This window comes from Schistocerca americana, chromosome 2 (assembly GCF_021461395.2).
Source record: "Schistocerca americana isolate TAMUIC-IGC-003095 chromosome 2, iqSchAmer2.1, whole genome shotgun sequence".
Classification (NCBI taxonomy): Eukaryota; Metazoa; Arthropoda; class Insecta; order Orthoptera; family Acrididae; genus Schistocerca; species Schistocerca americana.
The window spans coordinates 399,560,133-399,578,133 of record NC_060120.1 but is presented as its reverse complement, the minus strand read 5'-3'; the positions used below and the strand labels follow the sequence as shown (position 1 = coordinate 399,578,133).

The 18,001-nt window shown below is 37.5% G+C and overlaps 1 protein-coding gene across 2 annotated transcripts in view; it reads right to left on the bottom strand.

Annotated features, from left to right (window-relative positions):
• Positions 1-4,870: 4,870 nt before the first annotated feature.
• LOC124594754 (DNA-directed RNA polymerase III subunit RPC5) overlaps positions 4,871-18,001 on the bottom strand; it is a 114,827-nt gene continuing 101,696 nt past the window's right edge. For both annotated transcript variants that reach the window (XM_047133138.1, XM_047133139.1), the window contains 2 exons: positions 6,307-6,470; positions 4,871-6,054 (listed from right to left, as the gene is read on the bottom strand). In XM_047133138.1, the coding sequence (XP_046989094.1) occupies positions 5,724-6,054; positions 6,307-6,470 (495 nt within the window). In that variant the 3' untranslated portion in view covers positions 4,871-5,723. The remainder of the gene's footprint in view (positions 6,055-6,306; positions 6,471-18,001) is intronic.

Sequence of the window (18,001 nt, the reverse complement as noted above, 5' to 3'; positions counted from 1 at the left end):
CTTCGAATAGTTCCGCACATTGCCTGATATCTTCCTAATTTATTATTTTTTTATATCTCTATTGTAATGATCCAAGATATCACAGCCTAAAACATTAAAATGTTGAACCTGTACCTTTTGTTGTACAAAATAATCTATGCTCCTATTGGACGTTTGCCCTGGAATGACATGGTTACTGGTTTGGACGTATAAATTTTTAAATTACATTCTTTACAAATGTTATGTAGTAAATAGATAGCTCTTTGAAGATTATCTTCAGTGTTTTGCATAATCAGCAAGTCTTCACCACATTTAAAGTGGTCCTTCCTAACATAATTCCAGGTGGTGCCTGTTACTTCCACCTATGCAACTTGTGTAGGATATTACCCATATAAATGTCAAAAAGCTTGGGTGATAATACACACCCTTGCCTTACTTACTCCCTGATTAATATGTATATTTCCACCACTCTAATTGGGTAAACTGAGTCTGTAGCAGGTGCCATTATACAAACTTTTTAATTAGCTTATTACACATTGAGTGTAGCCTCATTTAGCTATTATATTCCGTAACTTGTGCCTGTCTACCTTGTCAAAGGCCTTCTCTAAATATACAAATGCCATATTTGGGGGTAAATTGTATTCCTTTCTTTTCTTTATTAACTGTTTCATAGTAAATACATTACCAGTAAAAGCTCTCCCTACTCAAAAATCATTCTCTTCTTCTTGCAAGAGTGACTCCAGTATTGGCTTTCGTGTGTTATTTAATACAATAGTGTATAGTTTATAACTTGAATGTAATATTCTTATACCTCAATAGTTTGTGGGTCTATTTCTTTCCATTTCTGAAATATAGATGAGAAAGTGGCTGTTAACCATATATCAGGGATCCCCATTGTAAGGTAGCAGGTGTTTCATAGGTGAAGGAGGTAGAGTTTGAGTAAAAACACTTCATTTCTTATGAGTTCTGTATTTATGCCCTCTGGTCCAGGTGACTTTTTATTCACAAAGTACAGTGGATAGTACCAGATCACTGAGCATGCATTTCTCACCAATATCAAATTACAGTTGTCCACTAGAACTAATACACTCTATGTGGAGCAAAGATATACTTTTCCAAAAATGCTGAAGCCCTTGCCTCCAATATGCGACAGCTGGGGCAAAGCAACCATGCAGTACTGCTCCATGTGTAGTTAAATTATGTATGTACCTCCACATTCCTGGTTCCAAAAGTATGGTTACTTGAGTTTCTTAAATGTTTTAGGTAGTTTCCCAGTTGGCAAGATTTCATTAAGGAATTCTAGAATGCATTGTTTCCTTCAGGTGCCTACAGGTTTAAGGAACTCTGAATACGCTTCATCAAAACTAGCAATGATAGTTTTATTAGTCTTCAGCATGCTCAGGCCTCAGTGAAGTTGTTCTGTATCAGTCCATGCTATTCTCAATGTTCTTCGAATAGTTCCACACATTGCCTGATATCTTCCTAATTTATTATTTTTTTATATCTCTATTGTAATGATCCAAGTCATCACTGTGGTGTACTTTTTAGCAGATATATGTGGATGAGTATCAAGATTCCAGGCTTGACAACTGAGACACATGAAATCCAGTCCAGCTGCGGTCCTGTGCCATTTATCTCTTCTATTTTTATTAGAAGCCTTCAATTGATATTCAACTATCATGTCACTTGGGAATTTGCTGATACGTTGAGTACAATTTGTCACCATCTTGTATCCATTCAGTTGGCATTAGATTTTACAGCAGCCACAAATCTACTATAATCGGTTGGGGGCTGCACTGAATGACATCAACAGCTCCCTTTTTAAACTGGTCCCAGTCTGCACACTGGAAGTTTCATTGAGGTGGTGGGTTACCAGTATGTGACTGGAGTAACGGGGGAATTTTCATATTATACTAGGTGACTACTGGCATGTGTTGAATGTGTGGGAGTGACTTGAGAACTTCCCTTTTGTGACATACTTTCATTGCTGAACACTGATGAGTGCACAGCAACAAACAATATGCAACAAAACACAGTTTTCAGGAAGAATCAGACACAGTATATTGCTAAGTTAAAAGATGTTACACCTTTTGCTCTGGTAGGTACTTCTACTGCTATTAACATGTTCACTATCACACACATAAGAGAATTATTTTTGCAGTAAAAAGTTTTACTAGGTATAACAGCTTAGTACAAGTGCCAGTTCTCTTTAGAGTTCCTTTTTCTTTCTTTTTTCGATTCAGCCTAGTGTTTGTGCATGTTCGTCTCTACACACATAACACGGCGCAGATACAATTTCCAGGATTTATCAAATGAAAATTCACAATCTGTATAACACATAAAACATTATGAACTGAAGTTATTTACAATATGCTTAAATGTGCATAGTATGTTCACTGGATCTACTTCTCCACCAAGACAACTCTGGTCAGAGTGTAATTTTTGTAATAGTAACAGCAAATGATGTAAGCCCATGTTGTTTGCAAGTACACCTACATAAAATAAATGTTATTTTTTCCAGAAGCTCTGAATTCAGTTCAGTTGAATATATTCTGATTGTCACAATAGTTATAACACCAGCAGTTTATCCTGAGTAGTGGCTTCCCGTAATGAAACATACAACTTTTCCTCTGTATCTGGATGCAATAATAACTACATATTATGGCTGTCTGAATGACAATTTCATCAAGGTAGTGATTGGCCAGTACATGCTTCTCTTCAAATAATGAATAGCATTGTTTCTAGGCACAGATTCAATTTGGCTTCTAACTTATGTAAAAAGGAGGAGAGGGGAGATCGGAATAATATTTTTTATGCAGGAGGTGTTAAAGTTGTTAGTTACCTCTACTGAACTTCCAGAATCAAAATCACTAGCAGTGTGGCTGGCTTCTTCCTCCAAAATTGTTAACAATGCTATATCAGTCATAACTTCTGAACTGTGTCACTTCCCTTGTTTCAGATACATAGTTCATAGTTTCATCAGCTTCAATTTGTTTCAATATTATTAGTTTATGAAGAGAGAAAATCAGAAATCCCATACATGGTTGCATGTTTGTACAGCCTCTGCTTATGATCTTCACAATAAAATTCATTAAGTGTCAAAGTGAGTAGACCATAATCAAAAGATATAGATGTTAGTGAGTAGACCATAATCAAAAGATATAGATGTTATCAACTACAATCAGTACCGAAAGAAAGATTCTGATGTGTGCTAATACAAGATGAGCCAATTTTGTGCAACACGAATTTTCAAAAAAACCTATGTTGTCAAATTTTCTAGTAATCCATCTTAGTTACTTCCACATTCTCTGAAATTTGGATAAAAACATATTGAGTCTTGAAAGGAATATTCTAATGTTCAAATGAAAAAACAGTTTCATCACAACATTCTCATATGTAATAATTAATAATTTTTTGAGGGCAGACAAAGTAAAACTGGATAAGGATTTTCTTATCCTTAGGGGTGTGAGTGTTCACCGAGTTAATCACTTTCAGTCAATTAGAGACAGGCCTCACATGTTGTCACAAAGTTTAGAGCTCACTTCTTTGGGCGGCTTTAATGTAGTCATCCTATAAAAGTCTCTTGCTAATTCACAACCATCAAAGCTCTCTTATTCCAATTTCCTGGCCCTTGCCGGAGTTGTCTGCCATGTACAGTGACACAATTGGATTGCAGTAGTGTTGGTTGGCAGGAGGCAGTTACAGACAGTGAACTGTTGTAACAGTAGCAGACTTTCTTGTCAATTGTTTTAACATTTTCACTGAGTTATTGCATGTTTTTGAGATTTTTTAATAATTTATGGATACTTGTGCAATATCATTGAGAAGCTTGCTTGGAACATCTTTTAAGGCATGTTCTTTGACCCTACACATGTTGTAGTTGTTTCATTCTATGCAGTCAAATGGAATAAGGATTTAAAAAGAAGTTAATGGATTTAAAATTTTTTCAACTGACATAGACAACATGCAACATAAAGCAGGGGAAATTTCTAATATACTGAGGTAAGATATTATTTACGGAAGAAGTTGTATATATTTTCTCAGGGATTTTGTGTAGAACGCAAATACCTGAAACAGATCCTTTTGACTTTGTTGTATTAATAGCAGCTGAAACTACTTTACAAATTTTCCAAGTCACATTTCAAAACACCATCATGTGACATGACTGCAGCTCATCTAAGATCAGCATTTCACATAAATACAGCTTCTATTTAGCAGTGAACTTACAATAAAAATGCTACTACTATTTACAATTCCAGTCTTTTGTAACTGTTTACATTACTTATCAAATTTGAAATTATATGTTCTTCATTCCAACATGTCTCTACTTTTCAAATTCTCTTGCTGTAACTGCTAGTCATCTGTATATAACTACATATTTACAAAAATATGAAAAAAATAGGTGCAGCTGGCATGGGCTATTCGCCAGGAGTCGCTATTGCACATATTCTGCACATGCGTGAACTGCTTGGTCACCCCTGCCTGGATGCACTTAGTGCAGTAGGATCCTTTACACTATGGCACAAGTGCCTGACTGCCTGTACATGAGCTGTTTGCACACCCCTGCCTACCTGTGTCCATGGGCGGGCATTTGACTTGGAACAGTCTGACCTGTACTACCACACACATATTTTCTAAACCCTGTTCACTGTCGGATGTCTACGTCAACTACACAGATACTTCCTATAACTTATGTTACCTCTGCTGTGTAATGTTATCAATTTCAGACCGTTGACATCAGCTCATTTAAAATTTCAAGTGTGAAATAATTACATAAATAATGAAAATTAATGTCAAACAAAGTATAAAGGCTTGTAAAAGATGCAAGGAGACAAACCACCTTTTCAGTAAACAAATAAGAGAAATGAGAGGGGCACAATAAATCTCTTACTGTATGTGCTTCACATATATTTTGAAAATTTGAGAACCAATTAACATACATTTACTGCAGAAGAAGACAAAGACCAAGATAAACAATATTTTTATTGTGTAAATGTTTTGACAGATTTATAATGGGTAGGGCTGCCAATTACGTCACATCTTGCCACTGAGTAATTTTGAAATAGAAGTTATGATATCTGTCACTAATACAGGTAACTGTACATCAATTTCATTTATAGAATTGAAACATAAGCACTGTTTCACAGCTGTACACCACAACACACACTGTTATGTACACTGGGAAAATATTACAATGTCTATTTTCCCACAAAATTATTCACTCATATGGCAGAAAAAAAAAAAAAATCTGAAATTCATGCAGGGACTATTTTTTACAAACAAAATGGGTTACGCCATCCACACCTGAAAGTATAATACATATGAAGCTCATACAGTTAAGCAGCTTCCATTATGGTCAACAGCACATCAATTCACTTAAAAATTATTGTACCACAAAATAAATTAAAAATTACATATTTCACAAAATGACAGCACTAATCTGAACACAACAATAACAATCACATAAATATATCACTTTCAACTGCCTCACACAAATAGTTTTCTGCAATATTTGATGAAGTACCACATCTACAGCAGCACTTGCTGCTTACACACTTCTCTCTCACTTCTCTGGATGGGTTGTTCCAAATACAAAAATCACATGTCCTTTTGAACAACTTCAATTAAGCAAATTAATTATAATCACTGTCACAACAGTCACATCAGCTATTCTGTCATTTACATCATATATTTAGTACAGTAAATAAATCTGCAACTCAAAAGCAGTCAAAACAAAACATGGGTCACGATTCTAAAGGCTCTACTTTCACTTTAACCCCTGCAAATGAACGAGCAATTTTGTGGTTTGGTCGTTCTGCACCACTATCACTGTCAGAATCTTTGTGCGACTTTCGTCGGTTATTTGGAGTAGTCGTAATTTCTGCATCAGAATCACCTGATGGTCGATGGCGAGAATGTGATGACAGAACTGGTCTCCCATCAGAGTCTGAATCTCTCGTCGACTGCCGGCGAGTGCGTCCTGTTGCTGGAGTAGAGGGCAATGAAAAGCTCTCCTGAAGCTGCTTTTGTTTGGCTTCCCACATCATCTGCTGTCTTTGTAAGACATCTGGATACCTTAAGATGAAGGAAAATACACAATATTTATTATGAAGCTTGACAAGTTTAAACAGAGACGCTGCCAGAGTTCCATCTTTTCATTTCCACAACCTTTGTTTCTGTTGTCATTTACTAAAACATATTAATTTGACAGAATTGGGCCAATAAGTTGTACGATACCGCAGTAAATATAAAGTTAAATGAAGAGTAAAATGCAAAGAACTTCTATGATAATTCCACACTAAAATACTTAATAAAGGTAGTACAAACCTTGTAATAAAATCATTGTCATATGGTCGCAGCAGTTCCCAGCCTCTGCCCGATCTAGGTTTCGCAAACTGTGAGAGAATTTCATTCAACTCTCCTGATCCTAAATTTGTAGTTTTGTGTACCTTTTCCTGCTGGACAAATCGTTCCTGTGTGAATCTGTGTAGCTGTAAATCCGTAAGTATATATTAGAAAATAAGCACCAAAAAGTACATTCTTCTGTTTGGAAAGAAAGGCAACATAATAAAGTTCTAATCAATGTAACAACTAAAGGTCTCTCACCAGTGACTAGTGTTCACCATCAACTCTATCATTCCTTTTTAGAAAGAGAGAGAGAGAGAGAGAGAGAGAGAGAGAGAGAGAGAGAGAGAGAGAGAGAGAGAGAGACAGAGAGAGAGAGAGAGTACCTATTTAAACAGTTCACTTCAGGCATTTTAAAAATAACCACAAAGGTGCTCTGTCCTCAGTGGGCCTTATCTCCTTCCCTCATACCCTCTCTTTTTTATAACAACAGAGGATTAAGTATAATGGACTACCTGTACAACTTCAATGAGGTTGGGTTATAACATTCTGACTGTTTATGGGAAACTTTGCTCATTCTCTTTTAATTGTAACAACAATTTGGCAATGCAATATTTTCCAGATTAACTTTTTCTTTCAGTAACATGGAAGCGACAAAAAACAGAATCACAGTGAATCTTAATGGTACAATGGAGTGTTCAAACCCCATAATCTTTCACTTTTTTTTAAAGAATTTTTTTTATTTCATTTTTTTTTTTTTTTTTTTTTTTATCGTAACAATTCTAGAGACCAGAGACATATGGCACAAAGTTTACTTCTTTGAATACACTTGTTACAGCTATCTTTAGCTGCCACTTCACACGACTTCTCATGTCTAAAAAGCAAAACTTTTAGTTCAGTACTTCAATTTGTGTACATCTACAGCTCTCATGTATTAGAAATCACATTTAATTCAACTCCATTACACAAAAAAGACGAAAAAATAAAGAGGTCTCGGATGCATCCCTAAAATGTAGCCTTCACTAACTGCTCTGGCAAATTGGTTTCTGGAAAAGATTGGTGTCCCATCTCTAGTTGACCACATATAATTCATATTCAACTAATGATATGAATGACAATGACCCACACAAAAATTATATCTGCTATGCTGCTAAGAATATTTGGTGATTAAGTACCATATCTGATGAGGCAGCGAGTTGTTGCAATTTAGTGTTAGCCACGTGCTCAACAACGTTTATGATTTCCACCAAAAATCCAGTAACTGCTAGAGAACAGCTGCAAATCAAGGTAGGTGATGACTGTTAACAAATTCCAATGCACTTCAGGCACTGTTAGATACTATTAGTCTAATATATTGCTGAAAATCACGTGGTAGAATGAGCAATTGGACCAAAATTTCTCTGGCTGTCACGGGTGCCTCAATACTCATGAAGAAGTATGTGGATACAGAACACAATTGGGTCATTCCACGTCAGTTCAACCAGGGGCTCCAGCTCACAGTCTCAGATTTGACTGAAATTCAGTACACTAATTCTACCATGTGTGGAAAACTCGTGTACAAAGTATTAGTTTCCCCTGCCAATTAGTTCCAGAATTATGACTTGTGAAAGAAGGTGGTGTGACCCAGACATTGCAACCCGCATCTGGCAATCTATCTTCAGACCCAACTTCAAGTCTAAATAACTTTGGAACTATTCCACACAGTTCAGTGAAATTTTTACAACCCAGTAACATCCATTTAGTGAACACACTCTATGAATCAAAACACCAACAACACATTTCTGAGGGGAAAATAAAAAATTCCAAAATGTGATTAAAAAAATGTAATATGTTAAAGGTACATATTGTAGGTGCCCTCTATGCCAAATATAATTCACTCAAAAAGGGTATAAATTTTTTTGTGGTAAGCTTAATGTGGCCTAAACACACACAGAAGTCATCTTGCCCATATCAGTCACAAAAACAGAGTTACATGCACACGAAAATACAAAAATTTGAAAAATTAACTGAAAAACATGTATTTTCTAAGTGTGGTAGCACAAAAGGGACAAGTGGTATCCAAGCCAAATTTCACACACTGCATAAGTAGACCATAATGATATATATATATATATATATATATATATATATATATATATCAAAATTTCAGCATATTATTGCAAGACATTTGTGTACAATGGAAGCTGACAGATTTATTTGGTGACTAATGTGGCCATTGTTCCACAACACAATTTTGTAAAAACATATCGTAAACTGTTCTGCCTCTTCTTATCCTCTCCCACAACTGTTTAATCACTAAGCAACAACATATAGACAGATTAACACAACCTATCATTAATATTTACTGCACCTTAACTGCTAAAAACCAGTTGATTGTGCTTTGAACAGAAGTTCTCCCACACTTTAGCTACTGTACTCTGTACAATGAGTGGCAAATTGTACTGTCTTCCTGACACTGTGGTAGGAACTGGAACTGTCATAAGAATATGTTCAAAAGGAATCCAACACCTGTCTGCCAAACGTGGCCAATGAAATGATCTTGCTGGTCCCACTGGTGCCATGAAGTTCACAAATACATCACCTTCTGCTTCACAGCACTCTGCAACACATCCTAAGAACCATTTGTCATCATAAACAGCAATAACATAGCAACCTGGTTGTATGTTGCTGCTTTTGCTTCTGAATCCTGAGTCAGACACACTGTGAAGACACATGTTGTGCATGAGCCTATAGTTATAACTGGACAGTCTGCTCATCTGAACATTGTCAGAGTCCACTGGAGAGAAGGGATGATGGCTCCTTGTGCCTGCAACAGTTTTAACATGTTCTAGTATGCTTTTTAGCAACTCTTTGACTGATTTCACCTCATCTTTCGAAACATAGAATTATTGTATGCCAGAGCTATTTTTCTGTACCCAGGTAAATAACTGAAGAGGTGTTAGTTTGACCTTCTGTAGGGTGTTGCTGACTAGCTCGTGGTGCCATGCGCTTAATGGTAGCACCAATACTATCACATACATTTTTACCATGACTTGTTGCGAAAAAATTCCATTGTGCGCGAATCTGAAAATCATGGTAATTCATGCACAAATTTTTGGGCTTTTAACAGTTTTTGTACTGACTAACTGCCCCATCACTGAAGTATTTTGCAAAATGTATGTGAGGCAGCTTGTTTTTCACATATGCCACGACAGTGCAAATGTGAGCATGAACTGCAATGGCATCAGGAATTAAACACATATGCCATGACAGTGCAAATGTGGGCATGAACTGCAATGGCATCAGGAATTAAACAGTCACTAAAAACGCACAGGTTCACGACAGACACATCACCTGATTCACCTCTATAGTAAGTCGCAAATGGCTGGAGAGTTGGTTGACGGTTGTCCCAATGATATCCTTGGATGGCATCTTGAACTATAAATGTATAATTTTCAGAAAAGTCTAGTATTACTATAATTTCATCTTGTTTCAAATTATCCTTACTGGAGACAAGCCAATTGTGCTGTTGCTGTGAAGCTGTGTGTGGTCAGTTTGTCCATTTTTTGACAACATACTTCAACAAAATCTTCCACTGTACTTTGCTTTGTTTCAAGACTTGTGCGATCCATGTGTCTCCATTGTTTATAAGAAACAAGTTCATTGTCATCCATAAGGAGTTCACCATAAAGTTTGTTATTCATGTGTTCTGCAAGATTTGCCTTACCAGGACACTTTTCACACCTGTGTATCATGCATTGGTAGGAACTGATGTCACACACTAGCAGCTTCATTGCACCTTTGTAATCCAGACCAGAATCCTTTATAGCAGCAAACATCAGCTCAGCTTTTTGATGGGTCTCACATACACAAACATTGTGTGTGCCCCATGCACTTACAGGCACAACCCATTTTGGCTGAAGATTGAAAAAAGATGATAAACATACTTTGGTACTGGGATACTTTTCCTTGAATTCTACATATAGTTCTGATATGTTGCATAGCAACAGTCGTTTTTGCATCTGTACATGTACATTTCCCATTTTCACCGTTACATAGTCTTTTTTTCCAGGCATTATTTGGCTGTAGTTATTATTTTCATAAAACTCTGACACTAGTACCTTTATATCTGAACTCAATTGCTTACCCTGAGCCTGCTGAAGTTGTGGAAGCACTCCTTAGGTTGTTTTTATTTTCCTAGATTGCTTTACCATATATGTAGAAACATTGAATTCCTTTGCAGTGTAGTCAACAGACCAGCTGGAAGGTGCAAGGGTAAGAATAGCTACTTTTTTCTGGTGTATGGATATGGCACATTTTTCTTTCAAATCATGCACAATTTTGTCCAAATCAGAGCATTTCTGGAATGACTTCTGTTCCTTTGGAACAGATAGTTCTTCTTCTTCCACCATTAGTGTGTCAGCTATTTTGTGTTTTAATTCCATCTGAACTTCTTGTAGTTTTCTTCTACCAAAGCTGGGCCTGTCTCTTTTCCCAACTTTGTGTGTCTTCATGGGAGACAAACCAAGAGTAGTCATTGAAGTATTTAATTGCTCATCCACTATGGTTGTAGGTGGCTGATACTCTTCGTCACTGTCATGTAAATTATCAGAATATTCTTCATTTTTTAGCAGTGTAACCCACCTGGAACATAACTTTTGTCCTGGTTTCATGTTAAGTCCCATGCACTGATTCACTTTCAATACTTATTTTATATCAATTTCTCTGAGGCTACACTTCACTGTCTTCTTATGAATCCGAAATGGATCAAAACAACTTCTTTGTAGGAAAGAATGCTTATCCAGAAACACTTTCATATGATGATAACAAACACCAAAGTTTCCTGGAACTGTACTTCTTGTGCTCACAGGGTGTATCCCGGATCTCCATAGCAACAAATCTTGGTCCGATTCATCCAGATCATACAGTACAAAGCAAATGCCACATTTTGTTCCATATGTTCTTTTATGACAATCAGATGCTTGTGCTCTACCAATACTGCAACTTGTTTGAACAAAAGCACCACTAGTACACTCTTCTCCCTCCATACTGACTTTCCACAACAGTACTGACCAGTCTGAACTAGAATCTTAAAAACATGAGTAACCTATAATTATCGCTTGTTTCCTTTGTTGTTCCCGCCTAACAATGACTCAGTCTGTCCCTGAAAACTACCATTGTTTAACTTTCTGTTGCCTAATGGTTCCCAACAATTGCTGCAGCTTTATCTGAAACAAGCTGTCTGTATCATCGCTATTACTAAATTGTGTTAAAAGAAACGTAACCAAATACATCTCTGTCAACTTTTATTGTACACAAAGGCCTTGCAAATAATGAGTTGAAATTTTGCCGCATATTGTATTATGGTCTATTTATGCAGTGTTTGAAATTTGGCTTGGATATCACTTGTCCCTTTTGTGCTACCATACTTAGAAAATACATGTTTTTCAGTTAATTTTTCAAATTTTTGTACTTTCGTGTGCATGTAACTCTGTCTGTGTGACTGATATGGGCAAGATGACTTCTGTGTGTGTTTAGGCCACATTAAGCTTGCCACAAAAAAATTTATACCCTTTTTGAGTGAATTATATTTGGCATAGAGACACCTACAATATGTACATTTTAACGTATCACATTTTTTAAATCACATTTTGGAATTTTTTATTTTCCCTCACAAATATGTTGTTGGTGTTTTGATTCATAGAGTGTGTTCTCTAAATGGATGTTACTGGGTTGTAAAAATTTCACTGGACTGTGCAGAATAGTTCCAAAGTTATTAAGACCTGAAGTTGGGTCTGAAGATAGATTGCCAGATGCGGGTTGCAATTTCCGGGTCACGCCACCTTCTTTAACAATCCGTAATTCTGGAACTAACTGGCTGGAGAACTTAAAATTTTGTACATGAGTGTTCCACACTTGGTAGCATTGGTGTGCTAAATTTCAGCCAAATCTGACACTATCAGCTGGAACATTTTCTCAAATTGGTTGAATTGACATGGAATGACCCAATTATTGTATTAATGCCATTTTACTGCATGCCACAATAAGTCACATGTGATGAGTACTGTTTCCAGAATGCACAGCATACTCATTCTTTATTCACACTACTCGCTATAACTTGGTATATATGTCGCAAATTGAATGTGACTGGTATGTTGTTATTGATACATGAAACTATTCACTTCTCCAGGAGGTCAGATCCAGCAAATGATGATTTCAAGTTGAATTTGTCAAATAAGCAGTACAAGAAGAATGCTTCAATGGTTTTGATCCAATTGCATAATATGGTGCTCCAGGTTTTGGTGAGCAGCAACACCCTTAGTTTCCACTTGAGCAACATCAGGTAGGCAAGAAAAGTATATTATTTAATTACGTATCTGATGTGTAGACTAAAATACCCCCCCCCCCCTTCCCAAAAATGTTTCACGCAGCTAATATTGAGACAGAACATGTCAACAATTACTGCCTGTACATTAGAAGCTACTGAAACATCTAGCTACTGAAACATCCAGCAGCTTGAACCTCCCACTGAATGCTGTGTAAACAGCAAATTAAACAAATACTTGGTGCAACAATTCAGCAATTTTCTCCCATAATTTTATGCTCAAGAATGATATCTTGTTCACAACATTAGTTGATCTGTTAACCCAATTTTACAGAGACTGGTCAAGTGTCTCAAATTAATGTGGCATCTTCTTCCAACTTTGTAATAGCTCGACCAATAAGTTCTGATATTTGAGTAATCCAATAAAGCTTATTCTGAGGGACTTCAAACTGTGCATAAACAACTGATGATGATGATGATGATGGATGATGATGATCTCTCTCTCTCTCTCTCTCTCTCCCTCTCTCTCTCTCTCTCTCTCTCTCTCTCTCTCTCTCTCTCTCTCTCTCTCACACACACACACACACACACACACACACACACACACACACACACACACGCTACACAAACATGTACGTACAATCAACGTAAATTGAGGCCACGTGGGTGGCAAGAACCAAGGACATGTTGTAATACCAGTTTCCACCTGCAAAGCTCTGAGAAAATGGTGTCAGGGGGAAGACCTCTGTGCCTGTTTCACCACATATGCCACCTGGATTCTTCCCCGTCACCAGTTTCTCAGAATGCTGCGGGTGAGAACTGGCTTTACAGCATGTCCTTGGTTCTCACCACCCATCTGCTCTTAATTTATGTTAATTTCTTTGGACCCAGCATTTCTTCTTAAAAACTATTCCTTTCTTCACACACTTTCAGTTTCCTATATGTTTTATTTTCTGACCTGTCTATTTTTCCCCACCCCCTGCCTCTAGCATATATAATGTACTTAACTTTCCACTCTCATTAACTCTTCCTTATTATCCATCTTCCACCTTTAAGCTCTCGGGTTTTCAAATCTCATCCAGTGCAATCCCCAACCATCAATCTTTCCTTCTCATCCCATTTCGTAAGTCTCCCCTGACATGGAGTCCTATGTGACTTTTCCGTGATTCTCCCCATTTCCTAAACTTCGCCAGTCCTTTTCCTCCATTCCTCTTCCTTCCCCTTCAACACTTCTGCCAGAAGAAGGAGCCACTGGCTCCATAGATAAAATATGTGACACATTAAATTATGAACTACATAATAAATTGCAACAATTAGAAAATAAATTTTGGTAACATGTTCCACTGTTGTTGACGGTTGTGCATAACATTCACAACATATCAAACAAAGGGAAAGTTGGCCATGGCTGAACACTGTCTAGCAGAAGGGGATACAATAAAATTTAAAAAAGATGAGAGTTGTGGCTAAGATACTACCATACTTAAATGCTGTTATCAAAGAAGCAGATGAAATTCGAATAAATAACAATGATTTTAACACATGTAATGGGGGCAGGCTTTAGGCAGAAAGCAAACAGTGAAAGCAAAGACGTGGGCTTGACACTTGTAAGGATGCAGGAGCAACAGTCTCAAACATGGTGCTGGCTCCTCAAGCCATCACGTGACATTTGGTCCCATGGTGGTATGGAGCTGCTATGAACTGCCCAACTCACCTTCTGCGCATGTGTCACTCTGTCCTTCTCTGGAAGGTTACAGATGCTGCCACTACATCTATATGATCAGGACACTTTTCCAGTCCCAGGAGTCAGATTTTAATTCCCAATGACAACAGTTGAGGCAGCTAACAAAAGCTTGAATGTTTTATTTGAAGTGACGTGGCCTGTAAACTGAGAAGATTTTATTGATGCCTTATTACTTATTGCACTCTTCCCACTGCAGATTGGTTTCACATGAGATTTTTGCGAAAATAATTAATTCTTTAGTATCAACTTTATTTGTTTCAAGACAAGATAAGACTTTTCAAGTCTTCTTTCGAGAAATATAGTTCTGTTTCACTATATATAACAGATACGGAATTTATCCATTCCATATCTGTTCATCCTCCCCCATGAACCATGGACCTTGCCGTTGGTGGGGAGACTTGCGTGGCTAAGCGATACACATAGCCATACCGTAGGTGCAACCACAACGGATGGTAATCTGTTGAGAGGCCAGACAAACGTGTGGTTCATGAAGAGGGGCAGCACCCTTTTCAGTAGTTGCAGGGGCAACAGTTTGGATGATTGACTGATCTGGCCTTGTAACACTAACCAAAACGGCCTTGCTGTGCTGGTACTGTGAACAGCTGAAAGCAAGGGGAAACTACAGCCGTAATTTTTCCCGAAGTCATGCAGCTTTACTGTACTGTTAAATGATGATGGCGTCCTCTTGGGTAAAATATCCTGGAGGTAAAATAGTCCCCCATTCAGATCTCCAGGCGGGAACTACTCAAGAGGGCATTGTTATCAGGAGAAAGAGGCGTTCTACGGGTCGGAGTGTGGAATGTCAGATCCCTTAATCGGGCAGGTAGGTTAAAAAATTTAAAAAGGGAAATGGATAGGTTAAAGTTAGATACAGTGGGAATTAGTGAAGTTCGGTGGCAGGAGGAACAAGACTTTTGGTCAGGTGATTACAGGGTTATAAATACAAAATCAAATAGGGGTAATGCAGGAGTAGGTTTGGTAATGAATAAAAAAAATAGGAGTGCAGGTAAGCTACTACAAACAGCATAATGAACACATTATTGTGGCCAAGACGGACACGAAAGGCATGCCAACTAAAGTAGTACAAGTTTATATGCCAACTAGCTCTGCAGATGACGAAGAAATTGATGAAATGTATGATGAGACAAAAAAATTATTCAGATAGTGAAGGGAGACGAAAATTTAATAGTCATGGGTGACTGGAATTCGACAGTAGGAAAAGGAAGAGAAGGAAACGTAGTAGGTGAATATGGATTGAGGGTAAGAAATGAAAGAGGAAGCTGCCTGGTAGAATTTTGCACAGAACATAACTTAATCATAGCTAACACTTGGTTCAAGAATCATGAAAGAGGGTCGTATACATGGAAGAAGCCTGGAGACACTAGAAGGTATCAGATAGATTATATAATGGTAAGACAGAGATTTAGGAACCAGGTTTTATATTCTAAGACATTTCCAGGGGCAGATGTGGACTCTAACCACAATCTATTGGTTAAGAACTGAAGATTAAAACTGAAGAAACTGCAAAATGGTAGGAATTTAAGGAAATGGGACCTGGATAAACTGACTAAACCAGAGGAATACAAACGTCTCAAAAATGTGATAGACAGGAAGTGCAAAATGGTTAAGCAGGGATGGCTAGAGGACAAATGTAAGGATGTAGAGGCATATCTCACCAGGGGTAAGACAGATACTGCCTACAGGAAATTTAAAGAGACCTTTGGAGAAAAGAGAACCACTTGCATGAATATCAAGAGCTTAGATGGAAACCCAGTTCTACGCAAAGAAGGGAAAGCAGAAAGGTGGAAGGAGTATATACAAGTCTATACAAGGGTGATGTAATAGAGGACAATATTATGGAAATGGAAGAGGATTTACAATTTACAATTTGTACAGAAACCAGATGGCAGTCAAGGGACATGAAAGGGAAGCAGTGGTTGGAAAGGGAGTGAGACAGGGTTGTAGCTTCTCCCCGATGTTATTAAATCTGTATACTGAGCAAGCAGTAAAGGAAACAAGAAAAATTCGGTGTAGGAATTAAAATCCATGGAGAAGAAATAAAAACTTTGAGGTTCGCCAATGACATTGTAATTCTGCCAGAAACAGCAAGAGACTTGGAAGAGCAGTTGAACAGAATGGACAGTGTCTTGAAACGAAGATATAAGATGAACATCAACAAAAGCAAAACGAGAATAATGGAATGTAGCCGAATTAAGTCGGGTGATGCTGAGGGAATTAGATTAGGAAATGAGACACTTAAAGTAGTAAAGGAGTTTTGCTATTTGGGGAGCAAAATAACTGATGATGGTCAAAGTAGAGAGGATATCAAATGTAGACTGGCAATGGCAAGGAAAGCATTCTTGAAGAAGAGAAATTTGTTAACATCGAGTATAGATTTAAGTATCAGGAAGTCGTTTCTGAAAGTATTTGTATGGAGTGTAGCCATGTATGCAGGAAGTCGTTTCTGAAAGTATTTGTATGGAGTGTAGCCATGTATGGAAGTGAAACATGGACGATTAATAGTTTGGACAAGAAGAGAACAGAAGCTTTTGAAATATGGTGCTACAGAAAAATGCTGAAGATTAGATGGGTAGACTAGATAACTAATGAGGAGGTATTGAATAGAATTGGGGAGAAGAGGAGTTTGTGGCAAAACTTGACTAGAAGAAGGGATCGGTTGGTAGGACATGTTCTGAGGCATCAAGGGATCACCAGTTTAGTATTGGAGGGCAGTGTGGAGAGTAAAAATCGTAGAGGGAGACCAAGAGATGAATACACTAAGCAGATTCAGAAGGATGTAGGTTGCAATTGGTACTCGGAGATGATGAAGCTTTCACAGGATAAAGTAGCATGGAGAGCTGCATCAAATCAGTCTCAGGACTGAAGACCACAACAACAACAAACACGGAATTTATAACAATATCAAAAAAGGAAGGATGGTTATGGTTTAGTGTCTCATTAATGAGACAATGTCATTAGAGACTGAGTACGAACTTGGACTGGGGAGGGACGGGGAAGGAAACTGGATGTGCCTTTACAAAGGAACCAACTGGGCTTTCACCTTAACCAATCAAAGGGAATCATGGAAAAATTTAAATCTAGATCTAGATGGCCAGAAGAGGATCTGACCTACCTTCTTCCCAAATACAGGTCTAGCTTCTTACGACTGTGTAACCTTGCTCAACTCTGTCAAAGAGATACCAGTTAAGAATGAGGGAGTATTGCTTGCTTTCCTACCTAAATTATGGATGATAACTTCCTTTTAGATCTCTGATAAATTACAGTGTTCCTTCCTAAAAATAATATTAACATAATTAAACATAACATACAGTGTCAACATTACAATCATACAAATGAAGAACTTAGAATGAAGTGATCCCCACTTGCTGTAAAATACTTTTATTCAAAGTCAAGGCCGATTTCACATCAACTGAAGAAACACCTTCAGGTGGAATAGTAGAACCTATAGAAATAAAACTTGGATAAATGCCATGTGGGATAAAGAAAGCTGTAGACTAGTAATGCAGATAAACAATTTCAATGTTCTACCCCAACAACGTGAGCAGAAAGGTAGTTGAGTGGCAGTGGGCATGGCAGTACTGACTGCTCTGCAATGACTAAGATGTTTACAG